General features: G+C 39.3%; 1 protein-coding gene across 1 annotated transcript in view; it reads left to right on the top strand.

The window, feature by feature from the left end:
• Positions 1–3077: 3077 nt before the first annotated feature.
• The window catches only part of NIPAL2 (NIPA like domain containing 2), a gene marked incomplete at both ends in the record, with an annotated part of 92620 nt that continues 71045 nt past the window's right edge, over positions 3078–24652 (top strand). The window contains one exon of the mRNA XM_084229540.1: positions 3078–3212. Within this exon, the coding sequence (XP_084085666.1) occupies positions 3078–3212 (135 nt within the window). The remainder of the gene's footprint in view (positions 3213–24652) is intronic.

The raw sequence follows: 24652 nt of genomic DNA on the forward strand, positions 1-24652 counted from the left end.
CTTTTGTTTCAGTACTCATTATCTGCCTTTACAGATGATGTGCAAGGCTCAGAGAAGTTAAGCCACTTGATCAAGATCACACAGTAAATGAGCAGTGAAGATGTGAGTCCAGACCGTCTGCCTTCAGCATCTGAACTTTAACAACCATTCACATTGCCTCTTTTATAGTGATCATTTCATCTGATTGTAAAATTTTTCAAGTTTGCCTTTCGCATTGACATGTTTAATCTGAAAATGACTTTTATATATGGTGTAAAATAGCTGGTTCAAACTTTATATCAATAACTACCTCAGCCTCTTAGACATTCATCATTAGTGAAAATAGTGTCAGCTGGCTCAGGCTGAAGATGAATTAAAAAAAAATAAAACTGTGGATGCTACAAGTGGGTGATCCCAGGCAAGATGGGCAAAATGTAACCTGCTTTCTAAGTTCACAGTGAAGCCCAGCTCCAAATGATGTGAACCCAGAATAGAATTCTTTGAATTAGCTGAAGAAGACAGACCTCCATCATTTCAGTGCTGAGCATAGTAGGTTGATCAAAGGCTCTTGGTGTGCAGTAAAGTGACAGGACATCCCTTGAAGAAACCCAGCAAGACATAGAGGCCATCACAAAGCCCTGAACAGCCTCCTGCTCCACCTACACTGCTGGGACTAAAATAACTCCCAACGCATCCCTGTCACCTTCCTGTGAACTGTGTGGGAAGGAACACTGGTCACGAATCCTTGTTTCAACCACCCCACATGCTAGGATAGTCACAGCAACTACACAGGCATCATGGGTTCTGGAGAATTGCATGTCACAGACAACATATCATTTGGAATCTATACTAGAGTTTTTTTTTTTTTTTAAGATTTATTTATTTATTTATACATGCACTGGGTACAGTCAGAAGTGCAGGAGGGTGAGAGAATTCACCAGAGCCAGAGCGAGGAGCAGAGCAGGCAGAAGGACCGAGGTACACTGCTGAGGGGAGCAGCGGGTGGCAGGAGAGGTCTGCACGCCATGTGGGACCCTCTTCAGGTGGCCGGGGAGCAGCCGGGGATCGAACCGGCGCCGCAGAGGCCTTGGGCAGCTTCGCAACCCAGCGCTCAAGCGCTGCGCCACCGGGGAGGCCCTGTACTAGAGGTTTTTAAGGTGAAATGACTTTTTAAATAAAAAATTGGAATAAGTTGAGGGTAGCAAAAAGCTGAGGGGGCTAGATCATAAAGTATTTCATCTGGCAGGTTTGAAAAGTGTGAGCTTTATTGTGTGAGTGGGGATGTTTGGAAGTATTTTAAGCAAGAAAGTAACATAACTTGTTATTTGTTTGTTAGAGATGGTATGACTAGTGACAATCTGGCTGATAGAATATACTAAGAGGGGTTGTGCCAGGTTTTGCGGGTGATATTCTCCGCCCCATCCCAGTTCTTCCTTGCTGGCAGAACTCACCTCCCATTCCTGGTTGGAAATGCCCAACCATTACTTGCAGATACAACATGGACGAGCAGGTGACCCCCTCCTTCCACTTTAGGGGGAATATTATTGAGAAGATTCTGGAAAGATTTCCTCCCTAAAAAAAGATACATAAGAAATGCCTCCCTTCTTTTCTAAATATGATTATGTTTTGCAACCTGGAATTGACATCATGAAAAAGGACAAGGTTAATACCTCAGGGATGGCAGAAAAGAAAGGTGAAGCAATGACATCATAAAAACACATAGGGTCACATTCCCTCTGGAGGTAAATTATTATTAAATCCACTTTTATTTAAAAATTCTGTTATTTGCACCCCAAAGCTTCTCAACTGAGAAAAGCACAGATAATTAATAAGCATTAGAGTCCCACACAAATTCATATTATAGAAAATATAAAAATAGTATTTTTTAATTCATATGTTGATTTGAAATAAGTGAGCCTCTTAAAATTGGGAATAGTTAGCTACCATATTAACTATTCCTGAACATGTCGTGTGTTCAAGCAATGAACGATATAACTTCTAAGATAATATAGATGTCTTTTCCTCTACCAGAAGTGATTTTTTTTTCTCTCACTTGCACATTCACTTTAAGAAACACTGGAAACTTTCTCCCTGCTGGGCAACAATTCTCCTTTCTTGAAAATCTGCCCCATGAAGTCCTGACAGTAAAAGCACATGATAAAAGAAAAATCTTTGCATTGTGTAAGCAAAAGAATTCCATGTTCCAGCACTTCCACAAGAAGATAGAATCAGAATCTTCAAGGTGAGAAACACCTTACAGATCATTGGTTGTCACAATAGATTCTGAATACAGGTAAAACCAGAACATCTGGTTAGAGTTCATTAAGACCATTAACCACAATTATCTACCCTTCTAACTCCTTCCATCCAGTAACCGGCAGTTTTTCAGCAAATCCTTCTGATTCCAATCGAAGGAAACGCCAGTCAGCCCCTGATAAACGCTGGGGTCCTCCAGGTATACCACGTGGCATTCATTCCTTCATAGCAAGGCTATTTACTAATGATCTCTCAGGTGTTGTCACTGAAATTTAACTGATGAAATCAATTTAGTCTCATGCTGTTCACAGTATTTTCGGGAACGCGTGACTTGTCCAGATGCAAACAATTTTTTTTTTTAATACAAGGTGAGAAAAACGACGTATGTGATGGAGTTGGAATAGCTAGGTACAGACGGGGAGAAGGTAGCCTTGGCTTACCAATGCCTCCTTTTCGCTCCCATTCCCTTCAATCAGTGTGGATTATAAGCACCTGCTGGGCTGCAAGGGCTTTCTCGGCCCGGCAGGTGCGGACGCCAGGGCGCAGTCCACGCGAGCCTGCGACACTGGGCGGGTGCGCCCGGGCCCACGGGCCCGAGGATGCGGAGGGGCCCCAGAGGCCGGAGACCCGGGGCTCCCCGCGGGCCCCTGGCGCGGGGGCGGGGCGGGGCGGGCGCACCTGCGGGCGCGTGGGCGGGCCCAGGTGCCGGGCGCGCGGAGCAGGAAGTGCCGGGCCTCGGCCGGGGGCGAGGCCTCCGCGGCGCGCACCTCCTCCGCGGCGCCCGGCGGTGCAGCCGAGCCGGAGGCGGCCGGAGCGCGGGCCCGGGTGCCGGAGCGGGGCTCATGGCGGCGCTGACGCTGGAGGGCCCGGGGGACGCCTCCTCGGCCGCCCTGGACGAGCTGTCCCGGAACTTCACGTACTGGGCCCCGGGCGCCGGCAATGGCTCCCTGTCGGGCGCGTGGTACCGCAGGAACCAGGTAAGGGCCGGCCGCTCCGCCGCCCGGTGGGGACGGGGCGGGGCCGCAGCGCCGCCTGCTCCTCCAGCCAACTGTCAGGAGACGCCCGGCTTCCCGCGCGGGCAGAGCCGGCAGGATGTTGCCTTCCACACACTGACCTAATCACCCCTCATTTGGGAGAGCGGGGTACCCCCCCCCACTTTTCCTTCTCCTCTCCTGGGCGTCCGAGTCTGTGGCCCTGACCCCTGTGGAGCCATTCCTGGGCCTCTGGATCCCAAACAGTCCCCCCGCCCCAGCCGAATCCGCCTTCTCCCGGAAGGATTGTGGGAGTGAGGAGCGTCTCCAGATTCACCCTGGGATCATTGTATAGGCCATAAAGGAGAGAGAGACAGTGACACCCCGTCTCAGAAGCAGGGAACTCATTAAGGGCAACCAGATGTCACCTCGGCAGATGCTGTGCATGTGTCCCAGTGTCTCCATTTCTGAGCAAGAACACTCCATCTCAGTTACAGGACCTTCTTTCGCACCGGCCTGTTGGGAAAACACTGTTAGCCTCATCTGCCAGTTCAGCTGGAAATGAACATTTAACGAGATCAAGGAGGGTGGAGGGGATTGAAGGTGCCCATTTATTTTTGGCTTGGTTAAAAAAAAGTTCTGGCCACCCTTTCTTCAAAGTGCCATTTATGTTCTTTGGAGGTACGGGTGGTGGTGGTGGGGAACAAATCATCTCGATACTGTGGATTCCACATCTTCGATTTTCATAAGCGTGTTACTTTGTTCTTGTTCTTAAATCCATGGGTCTTTTTATTTTACAATGATATAATTAAAATATTTGTTGCTGTTGGTCTAAAGCAGGTTTTTTTTTTTTTAAGATTATTTATGCATACAAGAGCTGGGGTACAGGCCAGAGATGCAGGCGGTGAGAGGAGCCACCAGAGACAGAGTGGGAAACAGAACAGGCAGATTGACTGAAATACACTGCTGAGGGGAGCAGCTGGCGAGATAGGAGAGGTCTGCTGCATCATGTGGGCAGCTCCCTGGCAGGCCAGGGATCCAACTGGTGCTGCAGAGGCTGCGGATTGCTTCATTGTGCTGTGCTTAACCCCTTGTGCCAGCAGGGAGGCCCCTAAAGCAGGTTTTTAATCAATAATCAGATATCTAAACCCTTTTATGTCTGAAATATATTTTTGAATGTTAGTATCTGAAGTGTTAAAAAAAATTGTGTTAAAATTTTTAACCTAGGAGATAAAAACGTTCGTCTTACTAGTTTTCAACAGGGGAAGGCGTTGCTGTAAGTCTGTTTTACCACAAAACATCTTAAGTAGAAAAATGGGAGGGCTCAGAGCCTCTTGATCACTATATGTAAACTATCTTTTTTATGGGAAGTTCTCTCAGCATATCTGTTATGTTATGCTTATGAGTATATGTTATAGGCATATTATAATGTGTTTATGCTAGAAACACTCCCCCAAAAAGTTAAAGGATGAATTTTCCTCTTTGGTTCAATTAAAACAGGAGAAAACATTGTTTTCACAGTAGAAACCTCTATAGTCATTAGTTTTCCTTAATGTTTCCTGGAATTCCAAATTATTTTGGTTCTCTAACACCCGAACATCTCTAACACAGATCATCATGTGATATAAATGTGAGGATGTAACTTTATGTTTACAAGACAATTTGCCTTTGACATTATGTGTTTGTACAAGTTACAAAAGGTGTATTCAAAATATGCTAATTGAATTATTCAACTGAAATCTCATTTGAGTAAGACTGTATGAACATTTTCCACTATTGTACAAAGATAGGCCATTTGATAAGACTCTTGGTATTTTAACCTTCACTAATGGCATTTGTTTTTAAGCAAAAGTTAAAAAAAATATTTTAATTCATTCAGCAAACATTTTTTTGAGTGCCTCTAGCATTCGCCAGGTCAGTAAAAATAAAACGGAGTAAAATTTTCCTTTTTTTTTTTTTTTTTTGACACTAACTGAATATAGATGGTTGAAGATGGGGGTGGCTTCAGAAAAAACAAAGTGTGAAGTGTAAGTTTAGGACTTCCACTCTGAAAATTAGTCTTGGTTGCTGGATATCCACAATTTAATGCTGCTTGTTCATTTCTTCTGTCAGTTTTATCACAACTGAAATATTTGGACAATGTCTATTAACTGACAAACTGGACTCTGTCCAATGAATAGCATTCAGGTCTGATTAAATTAGTCTTATTCAGAAAGAAACCAACTCCCCTGAAATGGTTTCATGTAACAAATGAATATTTAACAGTGATCTCTTAGAATCAGTGTTACCAAAGGCAAAGATGTGTTTCTGGAGGAGGAAATCTCAAAGCAAGTAAAAGTAGTAGTTTAGTAGGGAAAAGTTTTAGGGAGCTAAGGCTTTCCCCTTTTTGTACTGCTTATAAAAAGCATTGATGTAATAGAGTGCTGCAAAGGTACTTTCTTTATATTTGATTCACACATTTTCAGTATAGAAGGATGATGTTTCTTAGATGGTTATTGAACTTCCTGCTATGTGCAAAGCCCTGTGGGGATATTCATAGTTCTTAGTCCAAAACCGTTCCTTCCAGGAATTGTATAAGGTGATTGTGGAAATGAGCTGTGCAAAACAAGGTGTTATATGTAAGTGTCACGTGAGTGATATAAAGTCCTATTGAAATTGGCTTTTAACTGTAGCCATCAGGGCTGTTATGTGGCAAGGCAGTTTGAGCTGGCCTCTTAAAGATGGACAAGTTTTCACTAGTGGGAGGAGGGCATTTCGAGAAAGGGAAAAGTCTAGGAACCAAGCAGCAGCCCCTGTGGCCTGGGCGGGTGCTGCTGTGAGCACTCGTGTGCCTGGAGTAGAAGTCAGTGGTTGTTTTGGTTGCACTGGAATTGAAGTTGTAAAATGGAAATGTCGTTTGGGGTCTTGAATACAGTGATGAATTTCCTGAAGGACTGATTAATAAGCTTGCACTTTATCTTATAGACAGTGGGAACCACTGAAGTTTTTTGAACAGGGAATGTGAGAATCAAAGTAAATTAAAGAAATGTAAATTAGGGTTAGCAGGGTGCAGAGATCTCCAACTGTAAATTAAATCCAGCCCTGGGCCTCCCTGGTAGCCCAGGGATTAAGTCTCAGTGACCACCTCGATAGCCTACCACCATGGCCTGAGTTCTGAGTTCAATCCCCAGCCAGGGAGGTGACCCACATGGCGCTAGCAGTCCTCTCCTGTCTCACCTGCTGCTTCCCTCAGCAGTGTATTTCAATAAATCCTCCTGATCCACACCACTCTCTGTCTCATGAATCCTCTCAGCCCCTGCACCTCTGGCCTACACCCCAGTTCTTCTACACTGTAACCTACCACAGTGCAGGTTTTCTGATCCCATGCAGACCGGGTAAAGGAGGAGTCAGAGTCCTCAGTGGCTTTTTGCAGGTCTTTTATTGGGGTTCACCAGGCATATGGCTGGCAGGCCTCCCAGCCCCCAGCAAATCCTCACCCTGTCTGGGCTCTCTGGAGTTCTCTGCTTCCGGCTTCTTCTCTTTCGGCTTCTACTGGCGTCCCCGTGACACCGCCCTTAAAAAGCACAGTCTTCGCGCAGGTGTACCCACTTCAGGTGCCCGCCATCAGGCATGCACCCAGGATCACAGGGTTCCCTCATTTATCCTGATGGCGGGAGGGCAGAAAAGCCTGATTTTTTACCTTACCCTACATACACAAAATAAATAAATAAATAATCTTAAAAAATAAATCTGGGCCATAGATGTGTCTTGATGGACCTGTAGAAAGGCTTACAAACATGCTCTTTTTAAATAGTTGAAGTTCTAGCAACCCTTGGACCTTTTCCCACAGGTTAGTTGTGTGCTCAGTTTAGAGCAGGCTGTGCTCCTACCTAAGCCTGCTTTGCACAAATCTCTTTTACCTGCTTGCCCCTATGGGCATTTAATTTGCAACCGGTGTTAGAGGCTGTTCTCTATACTCTACTGTTTAACTTGCTAAATGCACTTGAGAAAGTCACTCTGGACTTCAATTTCTTTACTGGTAAAATTTGGATTGATCTCAAGGACTAGATCTCAAGGTTCTCTCTTATTATCTGGTTGAATAAGTAAAGGCCAAACCAGCAAGTTTGTAGAGGAAATAGATAGGAAGGGGTGACTGTGGGAAATAATGTGAAGGAGTTGTTTTGTTTTTTATGCTTTAAAGTTTATGTGTACTGCTAAATATCTAAATTCGTAAGGATATTGTCAAAAAGGTTTATTCGGCATAGGGCGAAATGAAAATTCAGAATTTTTTGTCCTTTCTTTGAACTTTTGATTTTTCAATGCCTTGAATCTTTTAAGTCAATATATTTAAAAGGAAATTGATACAACTTGGCAGGGAAGAAGGAATGGAAGAGACCGACATTTGTTATGCATTTACTCTGTGGCACTTTATAGCTATTATCTCATTGGAGCCCCCCAACAACCTCGTAAGGTACATATTATCCTCACTGTTCACATAAGGAAATTTGTGTTAAATAACTTTTCCCAAGATCTTAAAGCAAGTAGGTTTAACTGCAAAGCTATTTTTAATCCGTGCCTGAAGGCCATTGCTTAGAAACGAAGGCTTGAAAAGATGTGATGAAAGTAAATTGGGGTGGGGGGAGGGAAGTAATATGGCTGGTCTCACCATACTAAAGAAAAATCACATTGAGTTTTATATTGCCATTTTATTGATTTTTCTTTGTTACCACCAATTTTCTGGAGCTGTATATTATTGTCACTTAAAGAACAGTGTGGTAAAACTTTCAAATAACTGAAAGACTGAGTAGATGTTGCTGATTCTTCCCAAAAAAAAAAAAATTCTTTTTTGTTTTGTTTATACTTGTTGATTTTCAGATCCAACACAGCATTTTCCCTTTACCAAATGTATGTGTATTTACTTCAAACCAACTATATCAAAGATTTTCTGAAAAAAATAATAATTGAAATTCCATGGTTCTGGTTAGGAACAGCTTTAATGCGTTTGTGGATTTGAAATTAGGTGTTTGCATTTAACTCTACCTGATAACTTCTTTTAAGTCTTAATTGACACTACTCGTTATATTTGCATTGAATCAATCAGCATAATCCATACTGAAAATATTGCCAGTTTGCAGATTTATATGACTTGGTCTTTTCAAAAATCATTTTACAAGGAAAAAAAAGGGAAAGAATAATGGTGGGATAACCTTTAGCACAAAATGGACCTACAAGACATAGCAGGAAAAAAGGAAACCTTCAACTACAGTGTTTGGTGTTCCACACTTGGTTGATAAAACTCTTTAAGGGAAAGTGGGGAAGTGATTGATAGTGTGAAGTCAGACCCATGGTTCCTTGGGGGGACCGAGAGGGAGGTGGGACCAGACAAAGGGAGGGTGCAAGGTGGGGGCCCATTTTCCATTTCTTGATGGATGCTGTTTCAAGGGTGTTTGCCTTGTGATAATTTCTCTCAGTTCTTCCTCTCTATCAGTCTCATTGCAGCTATCTGCGTCTATTTCAGTCTACAATTTTTAGAAGTTTGTAAAATAGTGTTACCATTACTATGACCATTCAATTTGCATGTTTTACCCAGCTGGTACAGGAAATTCATTTTGTTTCCTTACAAGAATTATTTAAATAATTCCTTTTTAAAATGTTGGTGATTTTTCAAATTAGCATCTGAGAACTAACCATGGAAAGGAGGACATTCTCCAAAGCTATCCTTTTTTGTTCTTGTGTAGTGCAGTTTTAAAAGCTTAACCTCTCTCTTAAGTGTATTGCCAAGTTTCTTAATTTCTCCAAATTTTGGTTTTCTCCACTGAAATGAAAATTTTTTTAAAGATTTATTTATTCATACAAGAACTGGTGTACAAGCCAGAGGTGTGGGGGGTGAGTGGATTCGCCAGAGACAGAGTGGGGAGAAGAACAGGCAGATCAACTGAAACATACTGCTGAGGGGAGCAGCGGGTGAGTCAGGAGAGGTCTGTTGCGCCATGTGGGTCACCTCCCTGGCCGGGGATTGAACTCATGCTGCAGTGGCTGTGGATAGCTTCATAATGCTGCATCTTAACCCCTTGTGCCACCGAAATGAAATTATTAATAACACTATGTACATTTATAGGGCTGTAGTGTTATATAGGAGAATATTTGTCAGATAATAGACATACAGAAAATACTCAATAAATACTAACAGTTATTAGTACTATTACATAAACGTATATTATAGGAAATGTATTTCTATTACTAGTTAAAATACTTAGTTCATTACAATTGAAAATAAGAGAAACGATGTCAGTTACTTGATATAACTTTACTTTCTTTCATCAAAAACCACTGATTTCTCTATATTTAGAGCCTACCTTACTCCCTTTGACATTTACTTCCACTTTCCTCTCCACAGATATTTACATTCCAGAACACTTTCTTTTTTTTTTTTCCAGAACACTTTCTTATTGGAGTGATTTCCTAATTAAAATGATTGCTATCTTAAAGTACTGTCCATGTGTTCTGCCACTTTCCAGACTTCTGGGTCAGAGAAATTAGTGTGATCAGCATCAGAACAGCTGATAGAGGTATTTGGTGGCAGGTGTGTGATCATGTCTCCAGACAGTGACTGTAATTTAACAAACCAGCGCAACCAGCACCAGGCAACCTGGGAAGGCTCATTTAGTGGTAACATAAGACTTTGATGCCATTTATTTTACTTTCCCCCACTTCTTCCTGAAGGTGCAATATTCCTCTTTGATTTAAGCTGTTTATAACCCATTCCCCTGTGTTCAAATAGGCTTACATTTTACACAAAGTAAAAGCTCCTCACTCAGTTTGTCCTGAGATATGCAAAGGACACAGGCTATCCTAGTTGCCTGGAGGAGGGCAGATAACCCTCCATTTCCTCTCCACATAACTCTCAGCATGTGCACACTTGTACTTCTCCCTCACCTTGTCACTCGCATAGCTCTCGGCCACTCCCAGCATGGTCATCTTTAGCATATGTCAGGAGTTGTAGACTGAGGGCAGATCCCTTATGTAAATACAGTCAAAGGAAGTAAGGAGTGTTTAATCTTGAGCTCACACCTCACCCAAGGAGAGTTTGTCCTGGCATGGCTCTTTCAGAGAACCATCCTAGCCTCGGCAGGCCATTCTGAAGTCTGCCTAAAATAAATGTCCTACTGCCTTGCTATAGCCTCAGCACTGGTTTCCTAAATCACCCACTTCACCTTCTTTGCATCTCTCAAATTATTTTTTTTTTTTAATTTTTAGTAATTTGTACCACTGGTCTTGTTACAATGCACTTACAGTGACCAACACAAGGAAGGGTACTTTGGACTGGTCAACCACGGGTGTAACGTGTTCTACCATGTTGGGTGCCAAACTGTTATAGGGTAATCCCATATGAAATGGGTTGCCTGACTGTGGGTCCTCACCCACTTGCTTATACTCAACTGCAGGCACACACAAAAAGGTTAATAAAGGGTTTATTTACAAAAGAAGTGGAAATGAAAAAATGAGTAACTCAGGGAGAAGGAAAGGGAGATAAATTTGTGAATGCATCCTATCAGTTCCGCTAAGCTGGAATCCCAATAGCACACTGAGAGCTGATGAAAAACCAAGAGCCAAGAGCTCAGATACCTACAAGGCCCACATGTCTGGTTGTATTCCAAACCTGGCTGCTTAACTCCACCTCAATTCCTAGCAATCCCCCCTCTTTGGTGATAATGTCATTATAGGATTTGTAGTCCTTAGTGTCTTGAATCTCTTTGGCCTGGAGTGGGGGTGGAGTCCATAATACCTGTCTTTGAGGAGTTCGTTCAGGGCATCCTTTCTCCCCAAGAGTCTGACTCATTTAGTTAGTCTCTCTTCTGACTTTTACTTTTGGCTTCCCTTCAAGAATGTTTTGTAATTAAGAGGCTTTAGTTTATGAGTCATAGAAATGCTAACTTTAATTGGCTTAAATAATGAAAGAAAGTAATCAGTTTGGATGACACTGAAAGACCTGAAGAAATTTGGATTCACAAAATGTCTATTCAGAGGTTCTAACAACAAGATTTTAGTAACTTGGACCACTGGTCTTTTTACAATGCGCTTATGGTGACCAGCACAAGAAGGTTACTTTGGGCTGGTCAACCATGGGTGTGACATGGTCTACCACAACAAAACTCAGTTTTTCATTCCCCTTTTCAACTTTTGATCCTGGGGTTGTTGGTTCCACTTTTAGTAGGCTCACCCCTTTAACCCTATGTACTCCCTTTCACTTTAAGGAAGGAAAAGCTTGACTTTCTCAACTAGTGAAAATATATGGGCTTCAGTCCAACTGAATGAGGTTAGGTCCATGTCCTCCTCCACAGCACTAACCAAGGCCAGTTAATTGGACTTAGTGGCCCTGAAGAACATACAGCCTTGGGAAGATCTGGATGTCCTCATGACATAAGGAGCCTGTAACAGAGAATGCCTTAGATATGTTTGGAAAACAACATTTAAGGACTGATTCAACACTTCTCCTATCTGATGGGCTGTTTATATTAAGCTTCCAGGCTGAACATCATACAGTTATATAATTGTGAAAAGAGAGAGCCAAAGCAGAAGAAGAAATATTGTAATGTAACTTTGGCTGTGGCTTCCCTACTTCACGTGGTAGAGAAATGGGCTGTTATTTGTGAACAAGGTATGAACAGATCTCATGTTGTAAGCAGCTGCCACAACCATAAGGTAGAGGATAATTGAGTTACATGCAGAGCATTTTCTTAGTTTTTTGAACCATATTTGCAGATTCACATAACAATCAATGTTAATGAGTGTTACAGGCATCAGATGTGGGTTGACTATGAGGTGGATGAGACTGAGCTACTGCATCAGTGGGATGATTATTTTGCCAGAAATGGGAGTTTGGGGTGTGGGTTAGGGATCAGGAAAATTATCTTAGCTGTCAAGACTGGGCCTTTAGAGGTAATGAAGTGTCCAAAGCACAGTCCCCAAAAGGTAAAGAAACGTAGAACTTGATTTTCACCTTCAAGTCAGAAAGATCTGATCTGGTAGGTGGGGAAGACCACAGGGGTCTCTGGCAGAGATCCATCAGGAAGTGGTAATGTCTTGATCCCTCCACTATATTGAGGTAGAAACCCAGTGTCAGAGCCTGACATAGACAATAGAGTTCAGTCTTCATAAGGTAGGCAAAAGGTACCTGGAGTCCAAGGCAGGTATTGCTCTCAAAAGCAACACATACTCTAGAAACCTAGGTCGGTATGAGGGAAAGAGTTATAACTGAGCCAGCTCACAAGTTGTCTCCTGCAGGGGAGAAAGTTTCTGCTCAGGCCCCCCCTAATAATAGCCTGCAGTCCTACTTCTTTGGAAACAAAGGGTCACAGATTTAAAGAATTGTTATTATAAATATGTTCTTTCAAAATTTATCAGTTATGGAACCTTATTGATCTGATGCAAGCAATAGCATTTTTTTTGTGTGTCCAGCATATATGTCCTTATTTCAATTATTTCTATATTTGAAAGGGTTAATTTGGTTCACAATAGAACAAAGTTTACAACTTCCTTTAGTGCTCTCTCACCTTTTCTTGACTCATGTTGCTCTTCTTTTAACAAAGTGGTGTAAGTCCCAAAAGGATGTGTTGTTAAATGTATTATTTTTCTCATAAATTTATCCTGCTGAAACTTAAGTTTATTGAAAGCAAAAACCCCAGTGGCTTCTTGGTAAAACTATTCCAGTGGAGTTCAATTTTTAAAATAATGAATGTACAATTATGTAAGAAATTGTGTTCCCAAGTAAAAGACAAAATGTAATAGTTCTTAATTGTATGGGAAGGCAATATGTCGGGCTTTTCTGCTTAGGTTTTAAGGTTGATTAAACACTGGCATGGAACAGCTTGTAAAATAGCAACAATATACTGTCTTATATAACCCTGACCTTTTCTGCTGGTGTTTAAATCACCAGATTTGGATGCAGCATCATGAAATCTCTCAGGATAGAAAGGCAATAATATAGTATACAATAACCAAGATAACAAAAATCTATTCCTTATTGACATTTTTTCTTTCTTCTTTTTCACAGATGGGATTATAGTTTTAACTCAGTTTGGGCTAGTATTACAGACAATTTAATTATGAGCCAGGACAAAGGAGATTAGTGATAAGAATAGTCTAGCCTATGCAGTAATCTCAAAAGCATTACATATTTTAGGATGTCGCCAACATTGCCGCTATGACTATTGTTTCTCTCTGGCTCTCTTGCAATTAACTCCTCATTCTCCCTACTATCTTTTCTGAACTCCTGAAATAGTTTCTGAACTGGTCTTCCTATACTCATGCCTTGTTCCTTGCCAGTACATCCTCTGTGCTGCAGCCAGAATGAGTCTTCTAAAAGCCAAATTTGGACCAGTCCTTCTCTAGTTTAGAGTCCTTCATATCACAGCACCACCTACAGATCTGTGGCCCACAAAGGCTCCTGTCTGCCCTCCTGTCCAATGACACTGGCATCTTCTGCTTCAGAGTACTCTTTTACTGCAGATGTGATTAAGTTAAAGATCTTGAGATAGGGAGATGATCCTAGAATATCTGGATGGACCCTAAGTGCCACTACGTGTATCTTTATCTAAGAGGGAGGAGGCACAGGGAGATTTTACACAGAAGAGAAGAAGGCAGTGTGGCCACAGAGATTGAAGTGATTCATTCACAAGCCAATGAATGCTAGCAGCCACCAGAAACTGGAAGACTCAAGGAGCATATTCTTCCTTAGAGCCTCCTTGATTTAGCCAAGTGAAATTGATTTGGAGCTTCTAGCCTCCAGAAATGGGAGAGAATAAATTTCTGTTATTAGAAGTCACCAAATTAGTGGCAATTTATTACAAAACTAAATTCTCTCATGGGAAACTAGTATACTTTTCAACTTTAAAGTTCTACTCTGTCTCTTCTGCTGCCTTCTGTTCTGTGGGGCAGACCTCTATTATAGATTTGACAGGCTGTGATCCCTTTGTTATACTTCTTCTGAGCTTCTAGAAGGTAGTTTGCATACTCAGTTCTGAGCATGGAACCTACTAGTTAGCAGTTGCTGAATAAATACCACTGGACGCATGCCTGAGTGAACAGCAGACTGCGGGCTTGCCCAGGCCTGCTGTCTCTCAGACCTACCCTCTTCTCCGACCACTTTCATTCCATGTCCTTTTCTTCCACATTTTATGTTTTTCCCAAGCAGTGTCTACATATGATTTTCATTTTTGTAATGGTTTTATTTTTTTCTCTCTAATATCTTTTTTTTAGTTCTGTTCTTGTTGCCATCTTCTCTTTTAATTCTTTTTAAATGAATCCATATTTTCTTTAGTTGAGCTAGCAATGCAGTTTTTAACTTCTCAGTTTGAAAGATTTTAAACCTATAGAAAATAAAGAAGGGTAGTACAGTAAACACCATTCTTCCTTCACTGGAGATTCACCAGTTGTTCACTTTATGAAATGTTTGTTCTCTCTGCGTGTCTCTGTGTGCTTTTTATTTTGTATTATAATGTACCAGTTGAAAGTTGCTCACATTATGAGTCTTAACCCCTAAATACTAAAGGATTTATCTTTAAGAATTTGGATGTCCTCCCTTTCCTTCCTAACTCTTCTGGAGGTAAGATATGTGCCTACTTCTTTACTAGATACAAATGTGAAACAACCCTAGCTCGTTCCTAAGAGTTTCCCAGTGAGATGGGATTAAGTGAATGCCCATTTCTCAGATATGTTACCCTCTTGGGTTCAGACCCCGAAGGACATCCCTGCAGTGATTAGTTGACCTAAATTATTGAACCTGTGGCATTTCTGGTACTAGAAACTAGATGTCTCGTTTCCATGCCCAATCATGTTTTACCTGGAACAAAAAATAGCATTGATCTAGTTGTAAATTGAATGTGATTCTTACAGTGCTCCAAACTAGCTCTGAATCTATGTGCTTTTGAATCATATACTAACTCCATTGGGGTCTGTTTTTGAGTTCATGTTTTGAAGACAGAGCCAAGGAATATGAACAAATTCAAAGTCCAAAACTGGGACAGATTATTACAAATTCCACACACCCCTAATATCATAGCCCATTTCCATCTGGCCAAATCTCCCCACCCATGGATTATAGGTCAGTAATTTAATGTGAAATATCTAGAGAACATTCTGGCACAAAAAAAAAAGTATGATAGGAGATTTTTACTCCAACTAAAACAAAAACATCCTTTGTAGTTATCAGTGCTGCTATTTGGAACTTCATTCTAGATAATTGTTTACTATGTCTCACACTATCTATTTGCCAAAATATCCTGAAAAGGCCAGAAATAAAGCTACAACTATGAGCACTACAAAAATTAAGGGCATCTTTCTGTTTTCTGACCTGTGTTTCCAACTGCATTATTAAGATGTAGAGCAACCTTTTCTTCTATTATTTTTTCTTTATTTACACTGAGCAAAAGAAACAGATTCTGCTAATTTAAATATTGTAGTAGGTTGATATTGTCTAGCCAGAATGTTACAAATTTCGATCTCTAAAGAAATAGTGATTAAGACATAAACTGGGTGCTCCAAGTTCAAAATTTGCCTGTTATCTAGTTGGTTTTCACAGCAGTCACTTTCCTTTTCTGGTCCTCTGTTCTCTCTCCTGAGCAGTCTTCAGATCAATAAGGAGAAAGGAGGAGGTGGAAGAAAAGATGGTCTCTAAAGCATCTACTAATTCCAAAGTGCTAGAAAATGGATTAATGCTCTGAAAAAAAAATAGATCTAAACGTAATAGCTTTAATTTAAAGGACAAGGTTATAAGGCCTGCCTACTGTTTCTCCATGCAAAAGGTCTGATTTCAAAAGAGGGCTTTGGAGTCATTAAAACATTTATTTATTATTGGGCTTCCACCCCCCCCCCCCCAGTGGCGCAGCTGTTGAGCGCTGGGCTGTGAGGCTGCCCACAGCCTCTGCAGTGCCAGTTCATTCCCCGGCCGCCTGCGAGGGTCCCACCAAAAAAAAAAAAATTATTATTTATTAAATATATATTTTACATCCTTTTGTACAACGTATGCTTTCTCCTCTCAGGTGTATTCCCGTAGAGTTCCCACCACCAGTTCACCATGCACCATCACCATAGTCCCTGTGCTCTTCCCTGTTTTGAGCCCTCTCCTTCCCCCAAAGAATGTCTCTAATTTATATTTGCCAGTTAATTTTGTTTTTTAATTTATTATAATTATTTTTTTCCTGATCCCTTATTTGTTCCCCCTACATTCCTCCTATAAGGGAAGGCATCCAATATTTTTCTTTTTCTTTGTGGCTTATTTCGCTGAGCATGATCCCTTCCAGCGCCACCCATGTTGCTGTGAATGGCATGAGTTTATCTCTTTTGATTGCTGAGTAATATTCCACTGTGTATATGTACCACATCTTCTTGATTCAGTCATCTATTTTTGGGTATTTGGGTTGTTTCCATGTCTTACCTATTGTAAATAGTGCTGCAATAGACAGAGGGGTGCAGGTATCATTTTGAATTAATGTTTTTGAGTCCTTTGGGTAGATTCCTAGGAGTGGACTTGCTGGATTATATGGAAACTCCATTTTTAATAGTTTGAGGAAACTTCACAGAGCCTTCCACAGTGGTTGTACCAGTTTACATTCCCACCAGCAGTGTAGGAGGGTTCCTTTTACTCCACATCCTTGCCAATATTTGTTGTTTCCTGTTTTTTTAATATGTGCCATTCTCACTGGTGTAAGATAGTATTTCATTGTGGTTTTGATTTGCATTTCCCTGATTACAAGTGATGTTGAATATCTTTTCATATACTTGTTGACCATTTGCATTTCTTCTTTGGAAAAGTGTTTTTTTAGCTCTTCTGCCCGTTTTTTTGACTGTTTACTTTGTTTTTGTTGAGTAATGTCAGCTCTTTGTAGATTTTTGTGATCACTCCCTTATCAGTAGTATTGTGTGCAAAATTTTTCTCCCAATCAGCAGGGTATCTCTTTGGTTAGTGTCTCTTTTGCTGTTCATCTTTTCCTTCACTTTCTTTGCTTTGGGGGATGTGTCTTTAAAGACGTTACTGAGTTGTATGTTATGTAGTATATTGTCTATATTTTCTTCTATATATTTTATGGTTTCAGGTCTTATCTCCAATTTTTTTATCCATTTTCAGTTGGTTTTTGTGCATGGTGTGAGGTGGTAGTCTAGCTTCATTTTTTTGCATGTATCAGTACAGTTTTCCCAGCACAATTTATTGAACAGACTGCATTTGTTCTGTTATATAGTCTTTGCTCCATTGTCAAAGATTAGTTGTCCATAAATATGTGGGTTTAATTTCTGGGTTTCCTGTTTGATTCAATTGGTCTGTGTGTCTGTTTTTGTTTCAGTAATTATTATGGCTTTGTAGTATAGTTTGAAGCCTGGGAATGTGATACCGCCATTCTCCTTCATTTTTAGTCAGGAGAGCTTTGGCTATTCGAGGCTTTTTTGTGGTTCCATGTGAGTTTCATCAATATTCTATTTCATGAAGAATGCCATTGAAATTTTTATTGGAATAGCATTGAATCTGTAAATTGCTTTTGGTAGGATGGCCATTTTGATGTTACTAATTTTTCCAATCCATGAACAGGGTATGTCTTTCCATTTCTGTGTGTCTTCTGTTTCTTTTAATGGTGTTTTATAATTTTATTTGTATAGGTCCTTCACCTCTTTTGTTAGGTTTACTCCTAAGTATTTGATTATTTGTTTTAATTATAAAAAGGATGGTTTTCTTGATTTCTTCTTCAGATCAATTGTTTGCATATAGGAAGTCTACTGATTTTTGTGTGTTGATTTTGTATCCTGCTACTTTACTCAACTTGATTATTTTGATTAGCTTTTCTGTGGAGTTTTTAGGGTTCTCTATGTATATTATGTTGTCTGCAAATAGTGATAGTTTTACTTCTTTCCCTGTTTGTATTCCTTGTATGTCTTTCTCTTGTCTTACTGCTCTGGCTAGGACTTCCAGTATTATATTGAATAGCAGTAGTGAGAGCAGACATCCTTGTCTTGTTCCAGATCTTAAAGGAAAATTAAGCTTTTCACCAATGAGAATGATGTTGGCTATGGGTTTGTCATATATGACCTTTATTATGTTAATAGTGTCTTGTAATTTTCTTTGTATAGGTCTTTCCTTTGTTGGCTTTATTCCTAAGTATTCCTTAGAATTATACATTCATCCAAAGCTAGATAAAGAAGAAATAAGTTGTGTTTCTTCTATCCTGAGAATTTCAAGGGCCTTCATATAAATGGATGTTGAACTTTGTCAAATGCTTTCTCAGCATTTTTTGATATGATCATATGGTTTTTATTTTTGTTGATGTGTTATATTACATTAATTGGTTTTTGGTGAACCATCTTTGTGCCCCCGGAATAAATCCCACTTGGTCATGGTGAATTATCTTTTTGATGCATTGTTGGATTCTGTTGAGGATTTTTGCATCAGTGTTCATTAGAGAGATTGGCCTGGAGTTTTGTCTTTTGTGTTGTCTTTGTTCAGCCTTGGTATTAGTGTAATGTTGGCATCATAAAACATATTTTGTAGCTTCCTTCCTTCTCAATTTTTTGAAAGAGTTTGTGTAGGATAGGCACTAGTTTGTTTCTGAACATTTGGTAGAATTCATTTGTGAAGCCATCTGGTCCTGGGCTCTTGTTTTTGGGTAGGGTTTTGATTTCCTGTTTCAATTTCACTGCTTGTAATTGATCTGTTTAGATGTTCTATTTCTTCTTTATCTAGCTTTGGATGATTGTATAATTCTAGGAATTTGTCCATCTTTTCTAGATTGTTGAACTTATTTGCATATAACTGTTCATAGTAATCTCTGATTATTCTTTTGATTTCTTCTGTGTCTGTTGTAATTTCTCCTCTTTCATTTATGATCCTATTTATTTGTGCTTTCTCCCAGTTTTTCTTTGTGAGCCTGGCTAGAGGTTTGTCTATTTTGTTTATTTTTTCTAAGAACCAACTTTTGGGTTCATTGATCTTTTGGATTGTTCTTTTTTAACTTCTATTTCATTTATTTCTGCTTTGATTTTTATTATTTCCTTTCTTCTACTGGCTTTTGGGTGTTTTGTTGTTGTTGTTATTGTTGTTCTTTTCCCAGTTCTTTAAGGTGGGAGATTAGGTTGTTTCTTTGCGTTATATTATTATTTCTTGATGTGAGCCTGTATTGCTATATATTTTCCTCCTATAATTGCTTTTGCTGTGTCCCATACATTCTGGAGAGTTGTGTCCTCATTGTCATTTGTCTCAAGGTATTTTTTAATTTCTTCTTTGATCTCTTCATTGATCCAGTGATCTTCCAGTAGTGTGGGTTTCAATCTTCATGAGATAGGTGCATTCATTGCTTTTTTTCACCATGGTTTATTTCTAGCTTGATTCCTTTATGATCAGAGAAGATAGTTGGTATGATTTTGATCTTAGGGTATCTGTTGATGTTTGTGTCCCAATATGTGATTAATCCTGGAGAATGATCCATGTGCACTTGAAAAAAAAGTGTACTCAGATTTTTGGGGGTGTAGTATCCTGTAGATTTCTGTTAAGCCCATTAGATCTAGGCTTATTTAGAGCTGTAGTGGCCTTGCTTATTTTTTGCCTTGTTGATCTAGCCATTGGGAGAGTGGTGTGTTGAAGTCTCCTACTGCATATGTATTTTCTCTAATTTCTGTTTTCAAAGATGATAATAATTGTCTGATATATTTTGGTGCTCTTTCATTTGGTGTGTATATGTTGATGAGTCTTATGTCTTCTCGATGTATTGCCCCCTTAATCATAATATAGTGACTGTCTATGTCTATTTTTACCTTTTTTAGTTTGAAGTCTTTTATTTGATATAAGCATAGTTGTTCCTGCCTTCTTTTTTTGGTCCATTTGCTTGTAGGATTGTTTTCCATCCTTTTACTTTCAAGCTATGTTTATCTTTAGTAGTTAAATGTGTTTCCTGTAGACAGCAAAAGGTTGGGTTCTGTTTTTTAATCCAGCCTGTACTCTCTGTCTTTTTATTGGTGAGTTTAGTCTATTTACATTTAGAGTTAATATTGATACACTGGCATCCCTATTTACCATTTTGTTTGCCTTTTTGTGATTCTATTCTTTACCTTATTCTCTTCCTATTCATTCCTCTGTTGGTTTTGGCCTTAGGGTTTCTTGTAATTGGGATTTAGTAGTATTGGATTTCTGGAGGTTTTGTTTGTTTATTTTTCCTGCATAGAAGGAGAGCTTTGTGGGGTAGAGTATTCTGGGTTGGCATGTGTTGACTTGGAGTTTGTTAAATATGTCACTCTGTTCTCTTCTTACCTGTAGGGTTTCTTCGGAGAAGTCTGATGTCAGCCTGATTGGTTTTCCTTTATTGGTTATCAGTTTCTTTGCCCTCATCAGATTCATTATTTTTTCCTTGTCTTGGACCTTTGGAAACCTTACTATTATGTCTTGCTGTAGCTTTTCTTTCATTGTGGTAATTTGGTATTCTTCCAGCTTCCTGTATGTCTATTTTCATTTCCTTATTAATGTTTGGGAAGTTCTCTCCAATCATCTCCTTGAATAGTTTCTTGGTTCCTTTGTCTCTCTCCTCACCCTCTGGGATTCTTATGACTCTTATATTTCCTTTCCTCAAGGTGTCTGTTCTTGAAGTGTTTCTTCATTCTTTTTCCTTTGTACTTCTCTTTCCTTTTCTTTTTATGTCTTTATCTTCAAGAGTACTGATTTGTTCTTCCATTTCTTCTATTTCCATGGCTTTTCCCAGAGTATTTGAGTACCCCCACTAATCTCTGGATATCCTCCAGTTCCTTCACTTTCTTCCTCAGTTCATTGATTATATTCTTATCTCTTTCTGCATTTTCTCATAGCTCTTTAATTGTTTTCATTATAGCCTTTTTGAATTCTTTATCTGTTGGGTGGAGATATTCTTCTGTGTACAAATTATCAGGTTCTGAAGGTTGACTTTCTTTTTGTGGTGTATTGTTCTCAGAAGGGCCTCCTTGATCATTTGTATTTTTCTTTCTTCCCATTGTTAGCCTTGGCTTTGTTCTGTTCATAGTGCCCCTGTGCTTGTGGGCATGACTTCTGACTCCTCTTGCTGAGGTGTGGATGTGCCTGCCTAGTATCTGAGCCACTGTACCTGGGTGCATGTCCAGACACTCTTCCATTATTCTGACCTGTGGTTTGTTCCAGGAGCCTCTGCTTTTCCAGCCCCCACTACAAAGGATGTGGCAAAGAGTCTTGTGTGGAACACTGCACCTCCAGACACACTCTGAGGCCAAGTCCACTGGGAAGTGTCTGCAGGCTGGGTGGGATGTATTTTTCTGTCGAACTGCTAGTTCCCTCTGGGTGTGCCTCAGAAGAATACCAAGATCAATAAGGAGTGACAGAAGGGATAAGAGAAAAGAGGAGGATGATACAGAAATGTAAAAGGAATGAAGGTGAGGGAAGAAAGAAAGGGCTAGATAAGGGTAAAAAGAAAGACGGGAGGTGGAGAGGAGGGAATGTAACAGAAAGAGAAGAGAAAATAGAAAATAGTGATTGATGGTAATGTTAAAGGGGAGAAAGAAGAAAAGTAGAAGAATCAGAACACAGAAATAGGAAAGACAGAAAGAAGCAACAACCAACTGACCAATAAACAAACACACAAACAGATTCCGGAAGAATTGCTTCTTAGGACTCTGGTGGCTCCCAGTGAGCTAGTTGTTGCTATTTTAGTCTGGTCCTCTGGGGAGCACCACAGAGCTGTGTAGGATAGTCTTCCCAGGGTAGTCTTTCTATCTTCCTTATCTCCCTGTCACTGCCCAGAGCTCTCAGATGTCTCAGGATTCTCTGAGTATCTGGTTTCTACTCTTTTTCTTCTTTTCTGCTGGATGACAAGGGCTGGCTTTGTGAGTAGGGGACAGGAGAAAGGTTCTGATGATTTTCTCTTTTCCCTTCCCCTATCATTCCAATTTTTCCTCTATCTCTGGGTGAATCATCAGTGTTGCCCAGTTTGTCTAATGCATCCAGGTCCTCCTAGAAACTCTCCATTATTTCTCCATTATTTCTCCCAGTCATCTTTATGGGAGTACTTGATCCTAGCATCTCTTTGCCACCATTATTGATAATGTCCAAACCATTAAAACACATTTAAAAGAGACTAATTGGAAATAGTAGTTAGTAGTGGTTACCTCATGTTATTGTACAGGTATCCCTTGTTTATTAAGCTTCACTTTATTGTTCTTCCCAGATAAGGTGTTTTACAAATTGAAGGTATGTGGCAACTCTGCATTTAGCAAGCATCAGTGCCATTTTTCTAACAGTATGGGTTCACTTTGTGTCCTGTGTCACATTGTGATAATTCTCAAAATATTTTAAACTTTTTCACTATTATTATTACTATTATTATAATATATGTTATAGGGATGTATGATCAGTGGTCTCTGTTGTTACTATTATAGTGGTTTTGGAAGTAACTGCAGATGTGGTGGAAGAAAACAAAAGAACTAGAATTAAAGGTGGAGACTGAAGATGTGACTGAATTGTCACAATCTCATGATAAAACTAACAGACGAGCAGTTGCTTTTTTGGCTGAGCAAATAAAGTGATTTCTGGAAATGATATCTGCTCCTGGTGAAAATACTGCAATGTTGAAATAATAACAAATGATTTGAAATGTGACATAAACTTAGTTGATTAAGCTGTGAGGTTTGAGAGAATTCACTCCTATTTTGAAAGAAGCTCTACTGTGGGTAAAATGCTATCCAACAGCAATGCATGCTACAGAGGAATCTTAGGTGAAAAGAAGTGTCAATCAATGCGTTAAACTTCACTGTTTTCTTATTTTAATAATTTGCCATAGCCACCTCAGCCTCCAGTAACCACCACTCCAGTTAGTCACCAGCTGTCAATATTGAGGCAAGACAATTCACCAGCAAAAAGATTATGATTCACAGAAGATTCAGATGATGATTAGCATTTTTAAGCAATAAAATGTATTTAAAGTTAAGGAATGTACTTTTTTTAGGCATAATGTTATTGCACACTTAGTAGATTGTAGCATAAGTATAAACATAACTTTTCTATGCACTGGGAAACCAAAACATTAATGTGATTCACTTTATTGCACTATTTGCTTTATTGCACCAGTCTGCAACTGAACCCATGATATCTCTATATGTTCTTGAACGTAATTAAACCATCATCTTTTAGAAACATTGCCAGTTGGAAGCTTCCTTCCTACAACAATTAGGAGTATTAAATGGGAATTACTGTGTTATTACTATTCACAGTTATGTGTTAAATGAATTCAATGATCATACAATTAACCTTGATTAATTAGGTCAATCATCAGAAAAATAAAGAATAAGATATGCCAGTTTATACTGAATATTATCAGGAAATTGTTTCTGGCACCTTCTTTATACATATGTATTTCTTGTTCTTTCAGTATAATGTGAATTACATTTTAAAATTCAGCAAGCAGCTTTTAATTGCACACTAGTAGACATTCACAATTGTTGAAATCTAAATTCTGTGACAAGTTTGTCCTGTCATAGAAACTTTGTTTGGTATATTCAAACCTAGTTGATTATGAATAAGTACTCCCTTTGATGTCTTCTAAAAGTTAAAGTTTAGAATTTACTATTTTCTATACAGTTCATAAATAATCTAATAGTAGTTCAAATAGTATTTAATAAGCAACTTCTTTGTGCCATGTTCTAAATAGTCATTAGTGATACAAAAATGAGTTGATGAGTAAGTAACAGCTCTGCCTTCAAGAAGTTTATAGTTTAGAGGAGAATGGACTTGTAGAAAATGATTACATTATATCTGTGTGCTGAGAGAAGTATATACAGATACACTGTAGAGGAAGGAGGCCAGAAAATAAAACAAATCTGAGGATGTTATCCAGAATTCAGTACAAAGATAAAAAGCTGGAAAATGTGAGACATATGTTAGAAAACAAAGAAGATAGAATTGAAAAGTCTGACATACTTGGAAGATGAGTTCTATATGGAAAGACTAGAGCAAGCAAAGGACAGATGACATTCCAAGAAATAATAGTTGAGGACTTAACAAAATTACTGAAAGATATGAATCCTCAAGCTAGGGAAACATGTATCCTAAGCAAAAAAACAACTCACATATAGAAAAATTGTTGTGAAACTGCTGTAAATCAATGACAAAGAAAATCTTTAAAGCATTCTAAGAAAAATAAGAGATTACCTTCAAAGGAGAAGCAATTAGATTGACAATCTGGTTCTCAAAAACAGTAAGGACAGAAAACAATTGAATAATACTGTCAAAGTGTTGAATGACATAACTGTTAACTCATATTCTATACTCAACAGGAAAGATGACATGAAGACATTTGCAGAATAATAAAGAATTTACAACTCAAAAGATTTCATTTTAAAAAGTTACTAAGGTTTCCTTCAGGAAATACATTGACCCCAGAAAAAAAATTAAGGTACTTAAACATAATAACCAAAAAGTGGTAACAACTCAAATGTAC

This window comes from Talpa europaea (genome assembly GCF_964194135.1).
Source record: "Talpa europaea genome assembly, chromosome: 3".
NCBI lineage: Eukaryota > Metazoa > Chordata > Mammalia > Eulipotyphla > Talpidae > Talpa > Talpa europaea.